This window comes from Etheostoma spectabile, chromosome 5, assembly GCF_008692095.1.
Source record: "Etheostoma spectabile isolate EspeVRDwgs_2016 chromosome 5, UIUC_Espe_1.0, whole genome shotgun sequence".
Classification (NCBI taxonomy): Eukaryota; Metazoa; Chordata; class Actinopteri; order Perciformes; family Percidae; genus Etheostoma; species Etheostoma spectabile.
In genome coordinates this window covers 20482651-20502204 of record NC_045737.1, presented here as the reverse complement: position 1 = coordinate 20502204, position 19554 = coordinate 20482651, and the positions used below count along the sequence as shown (strand labels likewise).

General features: G+C 39.0%; 2 protein-coding genes across 9 annotated transcripts; one reads left to right on the top strand and one right to left on the bottom strand.

The window, feature by feature from the left end:
- Positions 1 to 3934: 3934 nt before the first annotated feature.
- On the bottom strand, positions 3935 to 9762 carry ykt6 (YKT6 v-SNARE homolog (S. cerevisiae)). Of its 4 annotated transcripts, none has more exons than XM_032516200.1 (8): positions 9684 to 9762; positions 9002 to 9173; positions 8364 to 8446; positions 7789 to 7889; positions 7583 to 7687; positions 6548 to 6613; positions 5992 to 6093; positions 3935 to 5878 (listed from the first exon to the last, which is right to left on the bottom strand). In XM_032516200.1, exons 2-8 carry the CDS (start codon positions 9103 to 9105, stop codon positions 5843 to 5845), a joined length of 597 nt encoding a protein of 198 aa, XP_032372091.1. In that variant the 5' UTR covers positions 9106 to 9173; positions 9684 to 9762; the 3' UTR covers positions 3935 to 5842. The 4 variants fall into 4 exon arrangements, with proteins under 4 accessions (XP_032372091.1, XP_032372089.1, XP_032372090.1 ...); XM_032516198.1 differs by having other exon boundaries at positions 9514 to 9724; XM_032516199.1 differs by having other exon boundaries at positions 9465 to 9721.
- An 854-nt stretch (positions 9763 to 10616) lies between these two features.
- gck (glucokinase (hexokinase 4)) lies at positions 10617 to 19443 on the top strand. Of its 5 annotated transcripts, none has more exons than XM_032516190.1 (10): positions 10617 to 10649; positions 13985 to 14147; positions 14280 to 14449; positions 14684 to 14803; positions 15392 to 15487; positions 15605 to 15704; positions 15823 to 16006; positions 16659 to 16814; positions 17240 to 17473; positions 17659 to 19443. In XM_032516190.1, exons 1-10 carry the CDS (start codon positions 10632 to 10634, stop codon positions 17804 to 17806), a joined length of 1389 nt encoding a protein of 462 aa, XP_032372081.1. In that variant the 5' UTR covers positions 10617 to 10631; the 3' UTR covers positions 17807 to 19443. The 5 variants fall into 5 exon arrangements, with proteins under 5 accessions (XP_032372081.1, XP_032372083.1, XP_032372082.1 ...); XM_032516192.1 differs by having other exon boundaries at positions 14295 to 14449; positions 17659 to 19439; XM_032516191.1 differs by lacking the exon at positions 10617 to 10649 and adding an exon at positions 11027 to 11142 and having other exon boundaries at positions 17659 to 19442.
- The last annotated feature ends 111 nt before the right edge of the window (positions 19444 to 19554 follow it).

The following is a 19554-nucleotide window of genomic DNA, read 5'->3' as shown; positions in this document are numbered from 1 at the left end:
TTCCACTTAAAAAGTCACAGGTTTTATATAAAGTCAAAAGTCATACAGTAGTTTCAACATCCTGAGTAAAGTGTGAATTTCAAAGAAGACAACAGAGGACAAATATAAAATAAAATCCATGTCTGATTTCCAAAGTAAATGCTGTCCAAATACTTGGCTGATAGTCCTGAACACCCTGGCAGCTTTAGATATTTTCCCTAATATCTTTAAAAAAGTGAGGATAGATTCCAATGGATGTAACCATGAAACCAACAGATGCCATTATGTACTGTAAAATAAAATATATAAAGAAATACAATGCCAGAAAAGAGGGCATGCTTAAAATGCAACTGTCAATTTGGTGCAAGTACAAAAGATGCACACAAACGTGTATTAAATTCACCACAATCTCTCTCTCAGACACACACACACCTTATTGGTGCTGCCTCGTCCCTCAGTAGTGCAGAGTTCACAGAAAAAGCAGCATGGTCTGACCTGCCAAACAAACGCTTCACATCAACATAGAGCTTTGAGTCAACAGGAGCACAAGCAGGCAGTAGAGCTGAGGGAAACAGGTGACACATCCACTCAGTTGAATCAGGTGTTTGTGGTTTGATCTTTGGATCTATCAGCAGGATCTTCTTCAGTGGCATATTGTTACTAGGGTGCTTTTCTCTGACTGGGAGCAAAGTCTTTAGTGCACACAATTGAGATCCAAAATGACCTGCTGAAGAAGCGCGAGATATTTTCAACCTAGAAGGCAATCTTCACACAGACGTCCTCTTTTTTACTCTCATCCTCACCTTGCTCTGCTTTCTGAAAGGGGAAAGACAAATGAGTTTGTTTACATGGCAACTACAAGAAAAACAGTAACAATTGAAAAGGAAAAGTGCAGTGAGGGGATTTGTCTTTCTTTGATGAGCTGGGATACAAAGTTCAAACATGTGACGCTAAAAAGGCAGGTGAATGAATGGCTGTGTCAACAAAATCAAATACAAGCTCCAGTAAAGTCAAGTTGTGGCTTGCGTTTGTCCTTTACCGTTGTGGTGGTGACACCATGCACTTCCAGAGGACAGCGTAGAGAGCAAGTAAAAAGGCAATGAACACTGTGGCTGCAATTGCACCTAAAAAGCACAAAAATACACACATGTATGTTAAAGCGTAACTACACATGTGCAAATACATGAACACACACACATGCACCAAGTTCAATGTAGCCCAATTCTCTGTTGCATCTAGAGCTGCAAAAACTAATCCATTAGTCTTCAACAACTAAATTAATCGGCAACTATTTTGATAATCAATTCACTTTTAATTTTTTTTTAAAGAAAAACTAAATTCTGATTACATTTACCTAAACATGAATTATTTTCTAGTTTCTTCACTACTCTGTTAATAAACAGTTAAAATAATTGTCAGTTGCATCACTAGTTGTATCTTCTGCAGGGCGTAGCCTACTGAAGAAATAATTTGTTTACCTTCTGTTCATCCTATTGACCTGAATAAACCAGTTCCTCCACATTAACAAAAACTGTTTTATAACATTTTCCTATCCATCTTCACATGTCAATATACCAAGAGAACTACCGGAATATCTTTTCGGGGATTTCTTCCTTCCTGTGAGAGGCTTGTAAATGTCGTCTTTCAGGGCTCTGCAGACGGTCAACCCGCATTCGTAATATAACAGACCCGAGGAATTTCACTGCCCTTTCCAAGGTTCTAGTCTGCTGAACTGACACTATTAAGTGAGTGTTATAAAAAAACCACCAGTCTCAGCAGTGGATATTTTTGGAAAATAATTTAAAAAATAAAACAAATAAAACTCAGCAATTTGATCATTGACAAGACGTCCATTGTTTTTGCAGTGATTTTTTTGAAAAGCTTGCTGGCTGTTGGTGGTGCAACTTGATGTCCCTTTATTTGTGGGCCTTGGCCATCTGAGTAAAATTAGTTGTTAGCTATCAACTCAGGTTTGCACATTTTATATACAGATGTTTTTCCTCTGAAACGGATCTTATGGGTTCTGCAAAGATTTTTGTAGAAGTGAGGCTCACCAGGGATGATTCCACTGCTGCTGGTTAAAGAGTCCTCTGTGAGAGCAGGATGAGTGGCAGCTGCAGTTGAACCTTCATGGGTTTTATTTAAAAAAAAAAAAAAATAGAAATACTTGACAATGCTAATAGAAAAGAGTGGGTGTGTGAGATACATTTGCCTACATAACTGATCCAAACAACTATACAAAACTATTCCCTTCTACTCCCCTCTCTGGTATACTAATTTGAAATGTTTTATTTAATGAATTCCCTGAAACATTCATTAAACAGCCATTTCCTCAGTTGCAGTTAGTGGTTTTGTCTGCAGCAACTACAGTGTTTCATAAAGTATGGTTCAATGTTTCAAAATGTTCACCTTGCCACATTGAATCAATTGCATGTTTGTGATCACTGCACCTTCATTTTGGATGGGGACTACTCCTCTTTTATTTATCATGTGTTGCTCTGAATTAAAATATATATATATGTATTGGCAGCCAATCACCTAAAGTGGACATACTGCTTAAGTGAATTGCCCATTTCTCTGCCACTTTAAAGCTGATGTAGGTACTGTGGTACTACTTTAAGTACAAGCACTTCAGTTTTTCACTAGAATTAAAAAATTATAACCCCAGATAGAAGAACAAAGAATAACAGAAGGGATCCAACTCAAAAGAGAGAAAACATCTCACCATTTCTCTGTTGAACAGTGTGTAAAAGCTGTCGTGTCAGATCTGGGTCACCCATCTGAAAATGCAACAAAACATCGGTTGCACACACAAAAATGTGGAGCATAGGGCACCCCTGACACGACAGGACACACAGCAACTCCAGCTCGGATACTTGTCTTGTGCAGGTAAAAAAAAAAAAATAAGCCACTTAATAGAATTACAAGTGAAGTACAGGCTGGATCTGATCAGCAGCCATGCTGCTTACAGCAGAGGTGGAAACTTGCTGCAGGAAGTCCAACAATGTGGAAAATCAGTGCGCGTCGGACAACGCCACAGCAAAGATAAGAAAAGAGTAATATAAGTAACTATGACAAACTCACGTATTTCCAAAACATTCGCCTCGAGACAAGTCTTGTTCCTGCAACTGGGTGTAAAACAGCTTCCAGTCGAGCATTACTGAAACACTACTCACTGAAGGCTTGTAAACAAGTGGGCTAAATCAGTTATGGCAGGTTTTAACCGTCGTAAATTAGAACTATATATCCCAAGAGAGAGACTCACTTTTGGATTAACAGACTTGTTTTGGAACATTGCTCTCTTCAGAAAGACACAAAATAACGTCTGGTTTCCCGTTTAGCTTCTTACCTTCGAGCTGTTCCCGTTGCCGATGACAGTCTTGCTCTTGTGTTGTTTTTTTACCTCCGTCCACATTTCTCTTCTCACCTCAGATGTGCGCGGGGGAGGAGGAGGGGGGTGGGGTCTTTTGAACTCGTACTTCATAATAAGCATAGACAAGCACTTCGGGCCATGTTGTGGGCTATTACGTATTTTGAGCAAGGGTGAGTTAAATGTTAATTAAGTTGTCTGAATTATGTAGTTTAATGTCTGTCTTTCATAATCAATGTATAGGCTTATTCCTGAGGGTAAAATTGATTTGACATTTAATGCTTTTCATTGGCATTTGTAGGGTCCTTGGTAGCCTATTCTTGTTTTGATAACTTACTAATTGTATTACCTATAGGATTCCATTCCTATCAAGACGTGACATTTCCTACAACACTTAAAGGGTGCATCCGCACCTCACAGCCCCAGTTTGCTGATTTAGATATTAAAGTTATAATTGTTGCTTTTCAGACACTGCACATGACAAGTTTAACTGCACATTGTTTTACAGGATATCCTGACACATCTCAAAGCCACTTGGAAAGATACTTCCAGGATGCCTTAAAATACCACTAGAACACCAGAATGAATCGTTTTTGTCTATGCAAGATTTCATGTTCCGTAAACAAGCAGCGTTCCGAAAACAAGATGTTAACACAGACAGAAGAGTACAGTTTATTATCTGAAGTCTGTTTTAAGTTTGAAGACCACATCTGGACCAGAATGTTTAATGCAGCCTGTTTTACACACCCACTTTCAAATTTAGCACATGACTTGGAAATTTTGAAAAATAAAAAATAATCTCAGAAACAACCCTTGACACGCATCACATGGGAATTAGTCAAAAGAGTAGTATTATACGAAAGGACAATTTACTGTCCTTTGAGAAATATTTCCATTTATTCTCTCCATTCTAAAGAGACATACACCAACAGTCTGCAGAGATATTGCACAAACGTTTACACTGTAAAAGCAGAAAGAGCAATTCAAATCACACACACACAACAGTCCAACACAGGCACTCAACATTAATGCAGCCTGCATATGTTGTAAATTAGCAAAGCATACACTCATACAGCGAAAAGAGAGCAGAGAATCCTCTAAAATACACAACCAAAGGCATCTCTTTATCTTAAACTGATCAGCCGTTCTTGGTGAAAGACATTTCTACATACAAAGCCAACAGTGCTGAAAGAAAAAAAGAAAAATAAAGACAGCTGTGGAGTGTCTTAAAATAAGAGTGGGATGTGAAATCACTCAATTTATGTCCGTCCTCTTTTCAAAAGTTAAACACATTTTAGGAGAAACTTGACTAGCACAAAAAGAAGCCAGAATTGCAACAGCGTCTGAGGTTTCCCAGAATCACCTCAGTCACAATAAAGGATGGTTAAATGTCAGTGATCCCAGGTTTGAGCGGTACAGATGAGCCCCTGACTGCAGAGGTCTGAGTGGGCTTTTGGACTCTAAAAACCTGCTCAAGTGTAATGTATGTTGTCTACCAGATTGAAAAACATGGCTACAATACATAAAATAAAAGAGAATAGCTTACAAGTCCTGTCCTTCATATAAGACGACATCATCGCTAAACAGGACCGGAGGTTAAATGTTAGCCACACTGCAATAAGGCTGCGTCTATGAAGAAACATCTCTCTACATTTCACATCTATTCTCCCACTTCATCAGCTTTAAGATGCGTCATCACTCAACAACACACTCACCAAAAAAGGGAATGTTTAAGGTTTCATTAACACTATAAGACAGAGAAAAAAAAAAGTCATGTAACTTAATCCAGTCTAGCAAAGACATCTCAAAATCATTGTAAAATTTGGTGGGATATTTTTTAAATCATACTTTCCGTTTTGGCTCACAGAGATTTTACATTTTCATCAACGCTGAGGCTCATTGGAGCAATAAAGTAAATAAACAGGGCCACCTAGTGGGCAAGAAAGGTTACACCTGCAAGAAAAACTGGGTTTTGAAGAATTGAACCGAAACGCTGACGCATTTTATGAAATCACAAGATAAGACTGAGATTGTCAGAGTTGCCTTGAAGAACAAGCATAATTGTGTTTAATACTCTTTTGAAATATTAAGAGCTGAAATCAAACTGAGGTTTTGATTCAATCTAGATAACAAATGGTTTGAAGACGTTTCAACAACACATCACCGATACACAACGTCACACTATTATGTTTGCAGCTGGTATTGAAACACCACACAGATGTTTACCCTTTGAAAAAGGTTAAAAATAAATCAAATCTTCCCCGACCAAACCCCATCACTCCTTCAGCCCCCATCAGTCACAATCCGGACAGGTCACACTTAAGACTGGCCACCACCTTCCACCCTCAGTCCTCTCATCCCGGCACGCCATCCCGGATTAGACAGCGTCTTTTCTGTCCTTTGTGTTGAGAGCTGGTGGCTGGTGCGTGATGGGAGTTGTAGGAAAAGCAGAAAGGCAGAGAGAGGCGTGTCCACGAGGACAAGGCAGTAGCATCACATGATTTCACAGCATGAGTTCTGTTTTCGTGCCTGCAGAAGTTGACATGAACACACGTGTTATGCACACAGTCAGGCTTCTAAACAGGGAATGGCCATTATAGACTTACAGTCCAGCGTTAACAAGGCAATTTGTCAGTACTCACAGTCTTGTAGAAGGCTTTGGACTGGTTTCCCAAGTGCTCTGACTTTGCCACAAGATCATCTAGTTTCTCTCCTCTCTCCAACAGACTTTCCATGGTGTTGTGCTACAGAAACAATATTTATTCATGAAATATTGTGCAGTGTAAAGATTTTGACTTGACTAACGCTCTGGTATAGCAACACATTGTTTCAGGGAGCGATGGATAGGGTTCCACACAGGTGTTTTCAGTTATTTTGGCTGATCTTTTCAGGTTGAAGGTGGGCCGGAGCTTTGATGGGAACTTATTAAGTCACAAATTCATTCTACCAATAAAGGATGACAAAGGTGTCATTTGTCCCATCGTAACAGGTGAAACAACACGGTGGACTCAGGAAGATGTCAAATTGCTCAGTCTAACCCCACCCACAGTCCAGGAAAAGGTCCAATCACCCACATTAACTATGCACACACCCGTGTGGGTGTTCAGGGCCTTTATGGTCTTTACAAGGACTTCCCTGGCCCCATTGCCTTAAACATAAGTGAGTAATGTGAAAATATGTCCAATGGAGGTATCTTACCAAAATGATCTTTGTCTCATCCAGCTCTGCCTGCACTTTGGTCATTGCATCTGCTTCCCTGGGGTTCTGGGAAAAAAATAAATAAACAAAACAACAAGGTGTCATGTACACTGCTATTGCATAGTAATCATTGAGCAACATTTCATTAAAAAAAAGATCTTTGATCGGCCAAATTTCATATCCATGACCCAATGAGGTTTTAGCCAGCGGCAAAAGGAAAATCACCAGCATCAAAACGACTTCCAGCAGTCAACTCCCTTCTCATCCACAGCCGTTATGTTTTTCACACACAGCTGGCGCTGATAAGCAAGCTAAACTGCATTGTTTTGACTGGACCTGAACGCTGCGCTGTGAAGCTAGCGCTACGGGGATATCAGTTTTACCGCCCAGAGTCAGGCTATACCGGGCCACGGTGATGCAGCGAGGTGAAGCTCTGCTCCTGGCCAGAGGGGGAGCTGCTGCTGCCTGGCGCAGAGCTCTCAGCCCCCTGCCGGAGCGCCTACTGCAGGTCCAAGGTGGCAGCAAAGTTGGATGTGGGTCTCTCTGCAGGAGGCTGCACAGCCATCTGATATAGTTGCATCAGTATCAAACTGAAACGGTTTCATAACCGGTTAAAAACTCCTCGTAGTCTCCTCGTAGTGCCTGGTTAGTTCACCTGGTTGAGTGTGCGCCCCATGTACGGAGGCTCAGTCTTTGTTGCAGCGGCCGCGGGTTCACTTCTGACCTGCGGCCCTTTGCTGCATGTCATTCCCAATCTCTCCCCCACTTTCCTGTCTTAATCTGTCTTATCAATAAATAAAATAAAGGCCGAAAAATAATTTTGTCACGTCATCATGTCACCTGTCTCATGAATTATGTTTTCTTCACATAAATAAAAGACATTTCCAACATAAATTGGTGCATAAAGATGAATTAGAATGAAGGAAATTAAGTGTTTAATGCTCAACATTTCTTGGGGGAAGACGAGCAGTCTCCCTGCTATGTGTTCCCCAAACATATTTTTATGACACAGTTTGAAAAACATAACAAACTGACCTGGTATTTAGAAAGGTGAATATCCAGGGCTTTGTAGTTTATGGTTTCAGGATTACCAGAGGGCCAGTCTATACTGTCCACTTGCCTGGAGAACTCCTCTAATACCTAAAAACAACCAGACAGCAATCTCAGTATTGAAGACAGCAAAGTGCAAAAGTATGTCTTTTTTTTTTTTTTTTTTTTTTAATACATGTTTTTGCACCCACCTTGTCTAGCAATGTGAAACAGACTCTCTGTGGGTATTCAGTGTCAGCAATGACTACAGCGCTTAGGTTGTCATTTCGTACGTACACATGGCACAGGTACTCTAAAAGAAAGAGAAACCATGTATGGTATGTTCAAAACAGAAGTGTGGAAAAAAAAGACAGTTTCTGGTTTTATAATACGGGTTAACCCAAAGCAAGTTGCCACAGGTCACTTTGTTAAGAAAAGCAAAAGTGATAGATTTTCAAACAAATGTTAGGAACAGCACAGCCACAATGCGTGAAGTTTGCATATCAGTCATTGTACTGTATTGTGCTGAACATAGGCTTTATGAAACGCGTTGGACATTTTTGTTATTTTGATGAGTATCACTTGTTATATGCTGTACATCTTAACCACTCGACCACCAGCATGCCCCTTGTACTGTAAGTCATCTGCTTCACACAAAACAAAGTTGATACCGCCACGTGGACTGGGTGGCACCAGACCTAGTGACAACTAGATAAGTGTTAAGCGACACCAAACCAGTTATTACAATTTTAAATTTGCAGATTGGGCTGAACCTGCTAATTTTTACCTTGTTCTTTGACGGAGGCACGGCTTCCTTGTGATGTCCGTTCAACAATCAAGGCACTGGTGAAGGTCATGAACTCCTGAACACTAAACAAACCACAACAATAACGTCACTGATGGAAGCACATTATGGTCAGGCAACATTATTTAGACTAAACACTGTCAAGCATTTTATTGTTAACAAGTTAACCTCAAAATGACGTGTTGTGTTTGTTGCAGTGATCATCTAATGTAAACACACCCCCTGCAAAACATGGGGTGATGTCATTATACCAAAGATGTGAATGTGCTGTACCAGAAAAAGAAAAGATCCTTTTGGGTTATATTAATCAGTTTATTATGATTGCTATATTGCTGTTCAAAAGCCTTGAATTTGCTTTTCTGCAATGCATAACAGCTGGAGTCCAGGATGTATTTCTTTCGGATTTCTTTCGTCACCTAGACTGTATTGTGGCTTGTGATGAACCACAACATATCCTGCTAAACCAAACCAACTAGCTTAAGACAGATCACAACGTAAGTGATTGCACGCTCTCTGCGATCTACACACAGAAAATGAAAACAAAAAAATTGGAATATGGGACACCAAACTGCACGCAAACCTGTTTGGTTCTCATTCAGATACTGGTTATGTCGACCCACCTGGATCGCTGAAAGAAGCTGAAGGAGGAGAGGTCGTATGCCGATTTAAGCAGGTTGGCTTTGGTTGCTCCTTTATGGTGGATGCTGAGGCTGTAGAGCTTCATGATGCCGCCGTATGAGTTCTAGTCAGTCAGTCACAGCAGATACGATCCCACAGCCCCGAGGATCTAATCTGGAGGATGACAGAATCAGAATAATACGAGAGCAATACTTCTTATGGAGCTCAGCCAGTTAGCTTATCTGCTAACAATAACGCAGCTACAGAAACTTGAGTAACGTTAGCACAGCTGACAAGTGCTAGCTGCTATCAAGCTAACCAACTATTGTTAGGCATGCTGCGCTTGAGTAAATCCTTTTTTTCTTCTGGCTACTGGTTACATACTTATCACATGCTAGTCTTTATGTAAATGCCGTTTAAAACCTGCAAAGCTATGTTACATTTCTGAAATCAAATCCAGCATACATATAGCTACGGGTGCTAGCTGGTCTTCGTGAGGCCTCAGCTTAGTTACCAGACAAATCAGCAGCAAATACTTGGATTCCCGTCAGAACAACCGAATAAACTTTTTATTCCACATAAACTAAAACTAGTTAATGTGTATAGCAGACGTCCGGCGGCTTATTCACAATGTAATTACCGCTAACGAGCTAGCTAAGTAGTTTTCAATATGCAGTTAAGTACCAATAACCACGTCACAAGATTCACAGACGATCCAACGGGGTATTTGCTCCGGAGGAAACAGATACGCCAGTGTGGTCCTAGTTCCGACTGGATACAAGATAAATGTGGTTTAAAGTCTGTAATTCTAGTCCAATCAGAGGGGGATCTTGCACTTTTAAATCATTTTCTAATTAATACGGATAATATAAACTTTTCCTCAACAATAAAATAAAATACATGTTCTTACTGAGCATAAGCTGCTTTAAAGCCAGGACAAAAAGCCTTTCAATAAAAGTAGGATGTTGAAAATAATGCCTATGCAGGCTATAAGGCACTGACATGGGTCTGATGATGAAGAAGATAGTCATCCTAAATACATTGCTCAAAAAAGTAAATCAAAAAAACCTGACTCATTTCTAATGTTATTTTGCATATTTTTAGATATTTGTCAATAATCATAAATATTTTTATACAGCTTGGTGGCCTTGCGAGTTCAAGTTTTTACCAAAAACCTGGCACCCCCAATTGATGTTTTCTCTGGTGATCTTGCACCATTTAACAATTTCCTCCTGGCTACTTAACTCAGTGGTAAGTGTTTTCCATGGCAGAAGTGTGCCGGTAATTCATTTCCAAGGCAACACATTGAAATCGTTTTGGCATGGAAACCGCTAAGCCTTCAGGTGCACACGTTGACAGGACAGCTGCACCAGCCAGGCTTCTTTTCCTGGAACTATAGCTTTTTTTGTTGCGTTAAGATATTGAGATAACATGGTCATTAAGGCCAGCTTACAGGAGGTTTGCCTAATATTTTTCTGCTCAAAATTTTAAGGCTTACATCTCTGGAATGACGTTTTGGAGAGGAAATCCAATGTTTTAATCTATTTTTCTTTTTTAACTGCATGCCTGTTGGAGCAGATGGCACATCCAGTGCGCCGATCCGGATGTTAACTGGACCTGTTAACTGCAAGAATGAAGACAAATCCAAAGGTTTTTACATAATATATATCTACAGGAATGAAGATTAATCAGTAGGCTATCTTTCTTCATACGATATCAATAGGCCTAATAATGAAAATAAATGCATAGATTTATGTATGAATGAAGATGAAGAATGTTTTCCCCTTATAAATATTTGCAAGAAAAGAAAAGTCCATAGACTTTTTTTTCTAACTCTTTTACAGTTCTTTCCCAAAGACTTTCACTTTAAAGGTTCACTATAAATAGGCCTTGAAAATACTGCAAATATGTAAATGTGTTTCAGACTTAATGCTGAACATTATGTAGATCAGACGTGCTGGGAACGTTTCCCAAAAAAGGAAAACGATTACTTTGCACGGACTTCACCATAACACCATAACACCATAACAGCAAAAACTTGGGAATCTCCAAAACTGTGAGGATCAACGGAATTTCCACTGCAGACCACTGATGGTCGGCGGGGCATTTATGATATATTCCTCGTCGTGATACGATGGATAAGGTAAAGATGAGTCAATGATGTGATTTTTTTTAATCATTATTTGATTTGTCTGGGACAAAACAACATTGTAACAGGTTAAGGTACAGGCTTTGACTTTGACAGGATATCTAGGAACGGATCCTTTGCGGCACCTGTCCCTGGTTGAGGCTTTTTCTACTTAAAGAGGTCATAACATAGCAATAGCCTGTGTGCATAATTGTACGGGTGCATGCGAAGTGTTTATGAGAATGCACGTCTATAGGCCTCTGTGTGTATACGTGACCAGGGCTGGTTTTGTTTCACCTTTTCTTTAAACATTTTCAGATCAGTTTGTGTCTTTATTTCCGTTGGTAGAGCATTCCGAAAATGTATTTCTTTTAGTCTAAAGATGACTGACTGAAAGTAGTTTTGTGCTGTGCCATCCTGCAGTTGCCATATGCCAATTCCCTAGGAGCCTAGCTGTTGCTATTTTTTTCTATGACATATGGACAAAGTACAGCTGGGGCACGAGGGTTCCCACATTTAAAAATCAGATTGATAAAAGCAATCTTGATAAAGCTCTATCTATCTATCTATCTATCTATCAGTAACACTTTACAATAAGGTTTACTAAAAAGGGTAGTTACTGTTTTTGAAAGAGTAACGAATGATTAGTTACCCGTTTTTAAAAGGGTAGTTACCCTTTCAGAAGGGTAGTTACTCAACTACCTTTTTGAAAAAGAGAAATTACCCTTCTGAAAAACGGTAACTACCCTTTTGAAAAAGGTTAACTAATCATTCGTTACTCTTTCAAAAACACTAACTACCCTTTTTGTGTACCTTATTGTAAAGTGTTACCTATCCATCCATCTATCTATCTATCTATCTATCTATCTATCTATCTATCTATCTATCTATCTATCTATCTATCTATCTATCTTACTACTGTCAAAGTATCCAATGTACTTAAGTTGATGTGTAGCCATTAAATAATTGCAAGTGATAAGATTGTGGGTAAGGCAAATGCAAAAAAAGTGAGTGTTGTAATGTTGCATCAGTACAAGACATGGCATCTTCTGTTTAAAGATGTTATTCAGTATTACAGTAAGTGACATAAAGCTTGATGAGATGCAATCTTGTCAAAACAATCTAAAACGTGTTTTTTTCTTTCAAACAAGCTACTTAAGAGGTCATTTTTACATGCTAGAGGGTATACATCATGAGCAGTATGTTGAAGTCTTTTACATAATGTCTTTAGTCCAGTGTGACGTATAAATCCTGCTATTAGGGCACTAGGGAAAAGGTCACCATCACCTCACAGCCAGAGGTCAGAGCTAATAAAAGCTCTGACCTCTGGTCAGGTAAACTACTGGAGCTGATAAGCACAAGGGGCCTTCACCTGCAGCATGCTATTGTTAGTTTTAGAGGTCATTTGATGCTAATTTTAGACATTGTACTAATTTTACAAATATATGCGTAACTCTTTTAGACCTCTGAAGTTCCCTGATTGAGCAACTCTGTGGCATTGGATTGAATTAGACTGCTCTTCTAAATAAAAAGAGCAAAATTCACAGGTTTCGAGTTCAAGTTTGTTTGATTTGTCTTAAGTGAGCACTGGGTCACAGGTTATACTTTTCCCCATGAAAGCAAAGAAGGATTTACCAAATTAATCTGAACTCTTTGTTGCTAGGTTAAAATGCCATCTGATATACCCTAACAGTAATTGATATTCAGTTCTTCACACTGCAAAATCAAAGGGATTTTTTTGAGCTTGGGATTCTGTGTTTTTGTTGTTGTTCATATAACCTTAAAACAAGGATAACCTGAAAAGTCTCTTTTTCAAGAGTTTTCCTGGCAAAATTGCGGTACTTAAACTGAATAATAGACGAACAACCATGCATGAAAACATAAATCACAAGATCAAGAATATTTAGCAAAAGGTTGAATGATCAACATTTGTAAAACTCTTAAGAATATCAAATCATATAGTTTAGAATGTTGTTTGTTGTGAGCATGGGGCATGCATTTAATAGGTCAGCATATTTCTTAGTTATTAAAAAATTTTTTATCAAGAAAGGATAGGAAATAATTGTGTATATTCAATCATGATAGAGCTTCATGTGTTTGATTCCTGACGGCCAGATGGGGTGAGGCTGGGAAAGGGTTGGCATTTACGTCTGGTGTGGCCAGCCCACTTCAGCTGAGCATAAAAACAGCTGAGGTTCTCATTGAGTGCTACCCACACTTCACTGACTCTGCACACACACAGGGAGGACACACACTCACCACACACTTAGAAACACACACAGAGGCTCATTTAGTTAAACCTGTGAAGATGCTTTGTGTCAGCTCTCATCTCGGACAGATGGTGAAGATGCCTTGTAGCTACAGCTCTGTGGTTGATAAGATCCTCATGGTAAGATTCACTTGTTGGTCCAGAAAGACTTTGTCAAGGTTTAAGTAATTTGTAATATTGCTGTGGATCATTATTTTCGTCCCATGTGATTGTAATGAGAATTAACCATAGTATTTACGCACAGACTGCGCCATGTTGTTTCAGAAGAAACTCTGGGTGAGGAGCTTGATTGTATTAGATGTTCAGATTCTACTTTGTTCTGTATATATAGTTGTATGTGGGAACTCTGAAGCAGAATATAGAGTCCTCTGTACTTTCATTTTATCGTTTTGTATTGTAAAGAAGTGATTTTGATTTGTACATTTCATTTGTCAGTGCTCTGATTCCTTTTTGTTTGTTGTTGTTACTTCTTCTGGTTTTCCTTCTTGTTTTCATAAGTGAAACCTCACTTCTCTTTTTGTTTGTAGTTAGCCTGCATAATAAGTCCATTTGCAGCTTCTGACCTGCTCTTCTCTCCTCTTGTTGCAGGTTGATCAGATCCTGTCAGAGTTCAGGCTGAAGAAGGAGGAGCTAAAAGAAGTCATGAAGAGGATGCAGCGTGAGATGGACAGAGGACTGCGTTTAGAGACGCATGAAGAGGCCAGTGTCAAAATGCTTCCAACTTATGTCTGCTCCACCCCTGAAGGATCAGGTAGATACTCATTCTTCCATCCTAAGATTATCAGTTTTTTTTTTTTGGTAAAGTCACACAGATGTCACCAAGATGTAATGTAATGATTATCACCTGTGCAGGTAAAGCCAGTACGTGCACGTTCAGATGTAGTGTGTGTTTTGACAGAGGTGGGAGATTTCCTGGCTCTGGACCTTGGGGGGACAAACTTCCGTGTGATGCTTGTGAAGGTGGGTGAAGATGAGGAGAGGAGCTGGAAGGTGGAGACCAAGAACCAGATGTACTCCATTCCTGAAGATGCCATGACAGGCACTGCTGAAATGGTAAGCTGTTCCTCTTTTATTTACAAAGCAATTGGTTTTGCAACATAAGTGCTTTTATTTGTATTTGTAGTTTTACTTGTATGTGATTGTTAAAAACTATCTTGGAATGGCAAAGAAAATTCTTTGTGTTTTTCTGTAAACTATGTTGAAGCGTTCTCAGAATGAAATTAGTACTAATTGTTGTGCAGTTCCCCCACATCTCATCTCATATCATCTCTTTCACTCTCTCTGCAGCTATTTGACTACATAGCAGAGTGTATGTCAGACTTTTTGGACAAACACCATATCAAGCACAAGAAGCTTCCTCTGGGTTTTACCTTCTCCTTTCCAGTACGTCATGAGGACATTGACAAGGTAGATAGATAGCCTTTATTATTAGATGCACGGTCATAAAAAAAAGAAAAGAAAAAAAGATACAGATACACAAGACAGACACGAATTAAATAAGACAGCTATACCAGTAATCCCATAGGGGGGACTGGTATTGCAAAGCACTGAACCTCGGGTCAATCAGATGGGAAATGACAGAGTTACAAGAAGAATTCAGGTGACCGATACATTTATACATTTATACTCAGTAAAGCAGAGAATGTAATAACTCCTGCTTGACAGAACAATTCACTTCCACTACACCACCTTGGTTCCCTGAGTAGAATGCGCAAACAATCATCATAAGCGACCCGCGGCTTATTGAAACTTGCCTTTTTGAATTTGACCCACAAGGGGACACTGTCAAAAACGCAGTCCAATATTATTTAAAGAGGTTTATCTTGACAGTATCAGAACACCAGGAAGTCATACTCTACATTGGACAGTCTTAAAAACAATACTAAGATTGCTCAAGAAGGCTCTTTTTGATTCACTTTATTTGCCAGATTTATAGAAGTTTTGTTTGTATCATAAGGTTTATATATTTAAGGTTTTTATTTTTTCTTGCCACAGGGTATCCTTCTTAACTGGACCAAAGGATTTAAAGCTTCTGGGGCAGAAGGGAACAATGTTGTGGGTTTACTTAGGGATGCTATCAAGAGACGAGGGGTGAGTTACTGCATATTAGAATCTCTGCTTTCTTAATAGACAACTCAATATTCATTTGCAACACCTGTTTACAGCTGGATGACTCTAAATGTATTTTGATTTGGTGTTTTCATTTAGGACTTTGAGATGGATGTGGTTGCCATGGTGAATGACACAGTAGCCACCATGATTTCCTGCTATTATGAGGATCGCAGCTGCGAAGTCGGTATGATTGTTGGTAAGTAGTTATAAAGAGCCTCTAGCATGAAGGCGCTCCTGAAATGCACTCATGTCTGTGCGGAGACATGCAGATTCAAACACACCTAAGGTGCATATTTTTGCTTTTTGTTTACCAGGCACTGGTTGTAATGCGTGTTACATGGAGGAGATGAGGACTGTGGAGCTGGTAGAAGGGGAGGAGGGCCGCATGTGTGTTAACACAGAGTGGGGGGCGTTCGGAAACAATGGGGAGCTGGAGGAGTTTCGACTGGAGTATGACAAAGTGGTGGACGAGACCTCAATTAACCCTGGAAAACAGCTGTAAGTTCATGCAGTCCAATTCACACATAGGAAAGCTTTTTTTGACCCAACTCTTTTGACTTTATCTACTGTATGCACTCAAGTGTTTCTAGTATGTCATTAAAAGTGCTGGGAGTGGGAGATTTACACTGTGATTTAAAAATGTGCAACACTCCCTTATTCTCTTATTATTGTTTTTCTGAATTAATCATCCTTCTGTGGCAATACTCTCACCTGAGGTCTTTGTGTAGTTGCCAGGCTACCAGTTGTTTTTCCTGAAGATGTTTGTAAATGGCTACAGCCCTCTTACGTCAGTGGTCAGTCAGCGTGTGGGGGTGTCAGATTAATGACCCCTCTCCGCTGCTTGCCATAATGCCTCTCGGCCTAATGGCTGTTTACCTTTTGCACTGGCAGCCCCTTAACACAGACAACTGCTGAGCCCAGCCTCATTGAGCCTCTTTAGCATTGACGTTGGCATCCTTGTCAATTCTCCTTCTTTGAAAGAAGAGAAAGTTGTTTGCTCATGTGTTTTGTGAAGTACTGTGCATATCCTTCCTGTTTCTTCCACCATTAAAACATCCTCTCTTGAGATCATTTTCCCTTTCACCCATACCCTTCCTTTCAATATTTATTTAAAGTTACCCGTCACGTCTTTTGTTCTTGCCTCTTATAGATATGAGAAGCTGATCAGCGGGAAATACATGGGTGAGCTGGTCAGACTTGTTCTGATGAAGCTGGTGAATGAAGACCTTCTGTTTAATGGTGAAGCCTCAGAGCTGCTGAAGACACGCGGCAGCTTTGAGACGCGCTACGTCTCGCAGATGGAGAGGTGAGAACCATTGAATTGTAACATGGCTGCAGTTGCCCACCCACTTAAGAAACAACAATTCTTGCTTGAATATATGTTGCCTGTAGACAATAAGACAAAAGATGACTAATGATGAAATTGTTAGACATTATTCATGTATGTACACAATCATTGCATTTTCATAAGCACAAAGTGGGAAAAACACATAAATATAACAAAAAATCTTTTTGCAAAGAAATGTATATAAAGTCTGTTGTGCTATGTGTATGCTGATGACATAAGCTTATATAACTGGGTTTAAGGGGAATATGAGGAAGCAATTTGGTTACCAATGCAGTAACAAGGTACTTCTATAATATACCAACAAGTATTTAAGTATTTTGAACATAATGGGTCTAGAAACTACAGCTCTTTTTAAATTTTGCCTTTTGCCATTTTGTCTTCAGTGACACTGGGGACAGAAAACAAATCTACAACATCCTGTCCTCGCTGGGTGTTCTGCCGTCAGAGCTAGACTGTGACATTGTGCGTCTGGTCTGTGAGAGTGTTTCCACTCGCTCTGCTCATATGTGCGCCGCAGGGCTTGCTGGTGTGATCAACCTGATGCGGGAGCGACGCAGCCAGGAAGCCCTGAAGATTACAGTGGGAGTTGATGGATCTGTCTACAAGCTGCACCCATGGTGAGTAATGGTCCATGTTTTAGAATATCTTAGTTTTCTGAATATGTGTGAGTACTTAGCAAAGGAAATACATTATTAGGTGGTAAGATTTGCCCAACATGCAGTGCTTTAAAATGTTCTTAACTGTGGGACAGATGGAGATTTGACTGATTCTGTACATTAATCATGTTGTTTCTCTATCTCAGTTTCCGTGACAGGTTCCACAAAATAGTCAGGGACCTCACGCCTCACTGTGAAATCACCTTCATCCAGTCGGAGGAGGGGAGCGGTCGTGGAGCCGCCCTTATCTCAGCGGTGGCCTGTAAGATGGCAGCATGCATGCTGACACAGTAAAGGGAGCTGTGTGCACTAAGCTGTCTCCCAGCAGAAGAGCGGTAAAGGAAGCCTGAACTCTAATCTGAGAACATTGATGACACGTCATCCACAGTTGGCAGCTTGGGCCTTTTTTAGGCTCTGAAGGATGTGTGTCAGCAAACTGGACGGCTAGAAGATGTACAGACAAGAAATTAACTTGTATTATATTGTATTTGGAAAACTGTAACAAGAAAATTGTGAAATTTACAGAAACTTGCTGGCAGTAATTAGCAAGCAAGTTGCTGTAGTCCATTCTACAGTATGCTTCCTGTAAATGTAATCACAGTACGTACAATACTGAAATTGGTATTACAATAATAATATCAGTACTGCACCTCTATCACAGTAGTAGGGTGCTGTAACACTGTAACAGGTGTTAATGCATTCATTTTAGTACTGTAAATATGTAACAGTAAAATAATTGCATACTGTAAAATGAAGACAATGTTTTTCACACACAAAAAATATATATTTATTGTATAACTTCATTCAACATTCATTCATCATTTGAATTTACATTTATTTTGTATTTTGTATTTTGTAAACAGGTTTCATTTTGTAAAAAACAAAATTACTTTCCTTAAGATACAACTATTTCCTCTTTGTTTAAGTTACCCTGATTGTAAACTGCATGCCCTGGAATTATTTTGTTCATCTTGAATGCATATTTCAAGAGTTTAAATACATTGTTTTATTATTTGAGATGATATAGTTAATTTGACTGTACTTGTAGAGACACATAAAAAAGAAAAATGGTATTAATAAAGGAGTTGTTAATCATAAAGATGTGTGTAAGTCCTCTATTGCTTCACATCTGCTTTCTGAGACTTGCATGTGAAGACAGTCACATATATTCCAGTAATGTTGATTAAATGTGAAAAAACACAAAAACATCACATTGTACAAAACCGTGACACAAGATATTTTCAAGTAATCTTTTACAAAGAAAACTGTAAATCCAAGCACTGGAAGCAATTCAAATTTTCAGTTAAAAGTGGAAATATATAAAAACATGGAAATGAAATACGAACCAAAAAAAGAATTTTAAACAATAACATGTATAAGACTTAATTTATTGTTTCTGAACTGGAAACTTCTTTCAGGGCTGGGTTGTTCATCTCTGCCAAGGAAAGATAAAAGGAATTATTTACAGATGTAGACATTTTTAGACTGGTGGCCCTATGATTATTTTGTTGACAACACTAAATAAAGTAGTGCAAAAAATACCATGATTAAAGGCAGATTACTTTTTCTGTTGCTGAAAAAATATCCCATTAAAATGACAGGAAAAGATATTTACTGTTTAATTTACCTGCCAATAAATTTTGACCATAATACTTTGCAAATCTACATGCTCTATACATGTTCTACACTAATATCCTTTATACAGTAATAATGCTTTAAAAACGACATTGATTTGTCACAGTGTAGCAACAGACCAGCCTGAATAATTTCAATGTTTCTGAACTTGTGTATCACTGACTGTTGATAGTGTTTGGGTATGAACTGACCCATTTAAAAAATGGCTGATGTATTATTGATGATATATTGTAAAAGCTGTGCAAACATCTTCATAACACAAGGACTTTTTTGTGAATGCTGTTTTAAACTATGACTAAATCAAAATTCATTGCTTTGTTATGTAGTATTTTCAGGTTTGTGAGCAATGCAATATTTCTTTATATTGTCTATTTAAATGTTATGTTTACAACTCTATGTGTTTTATT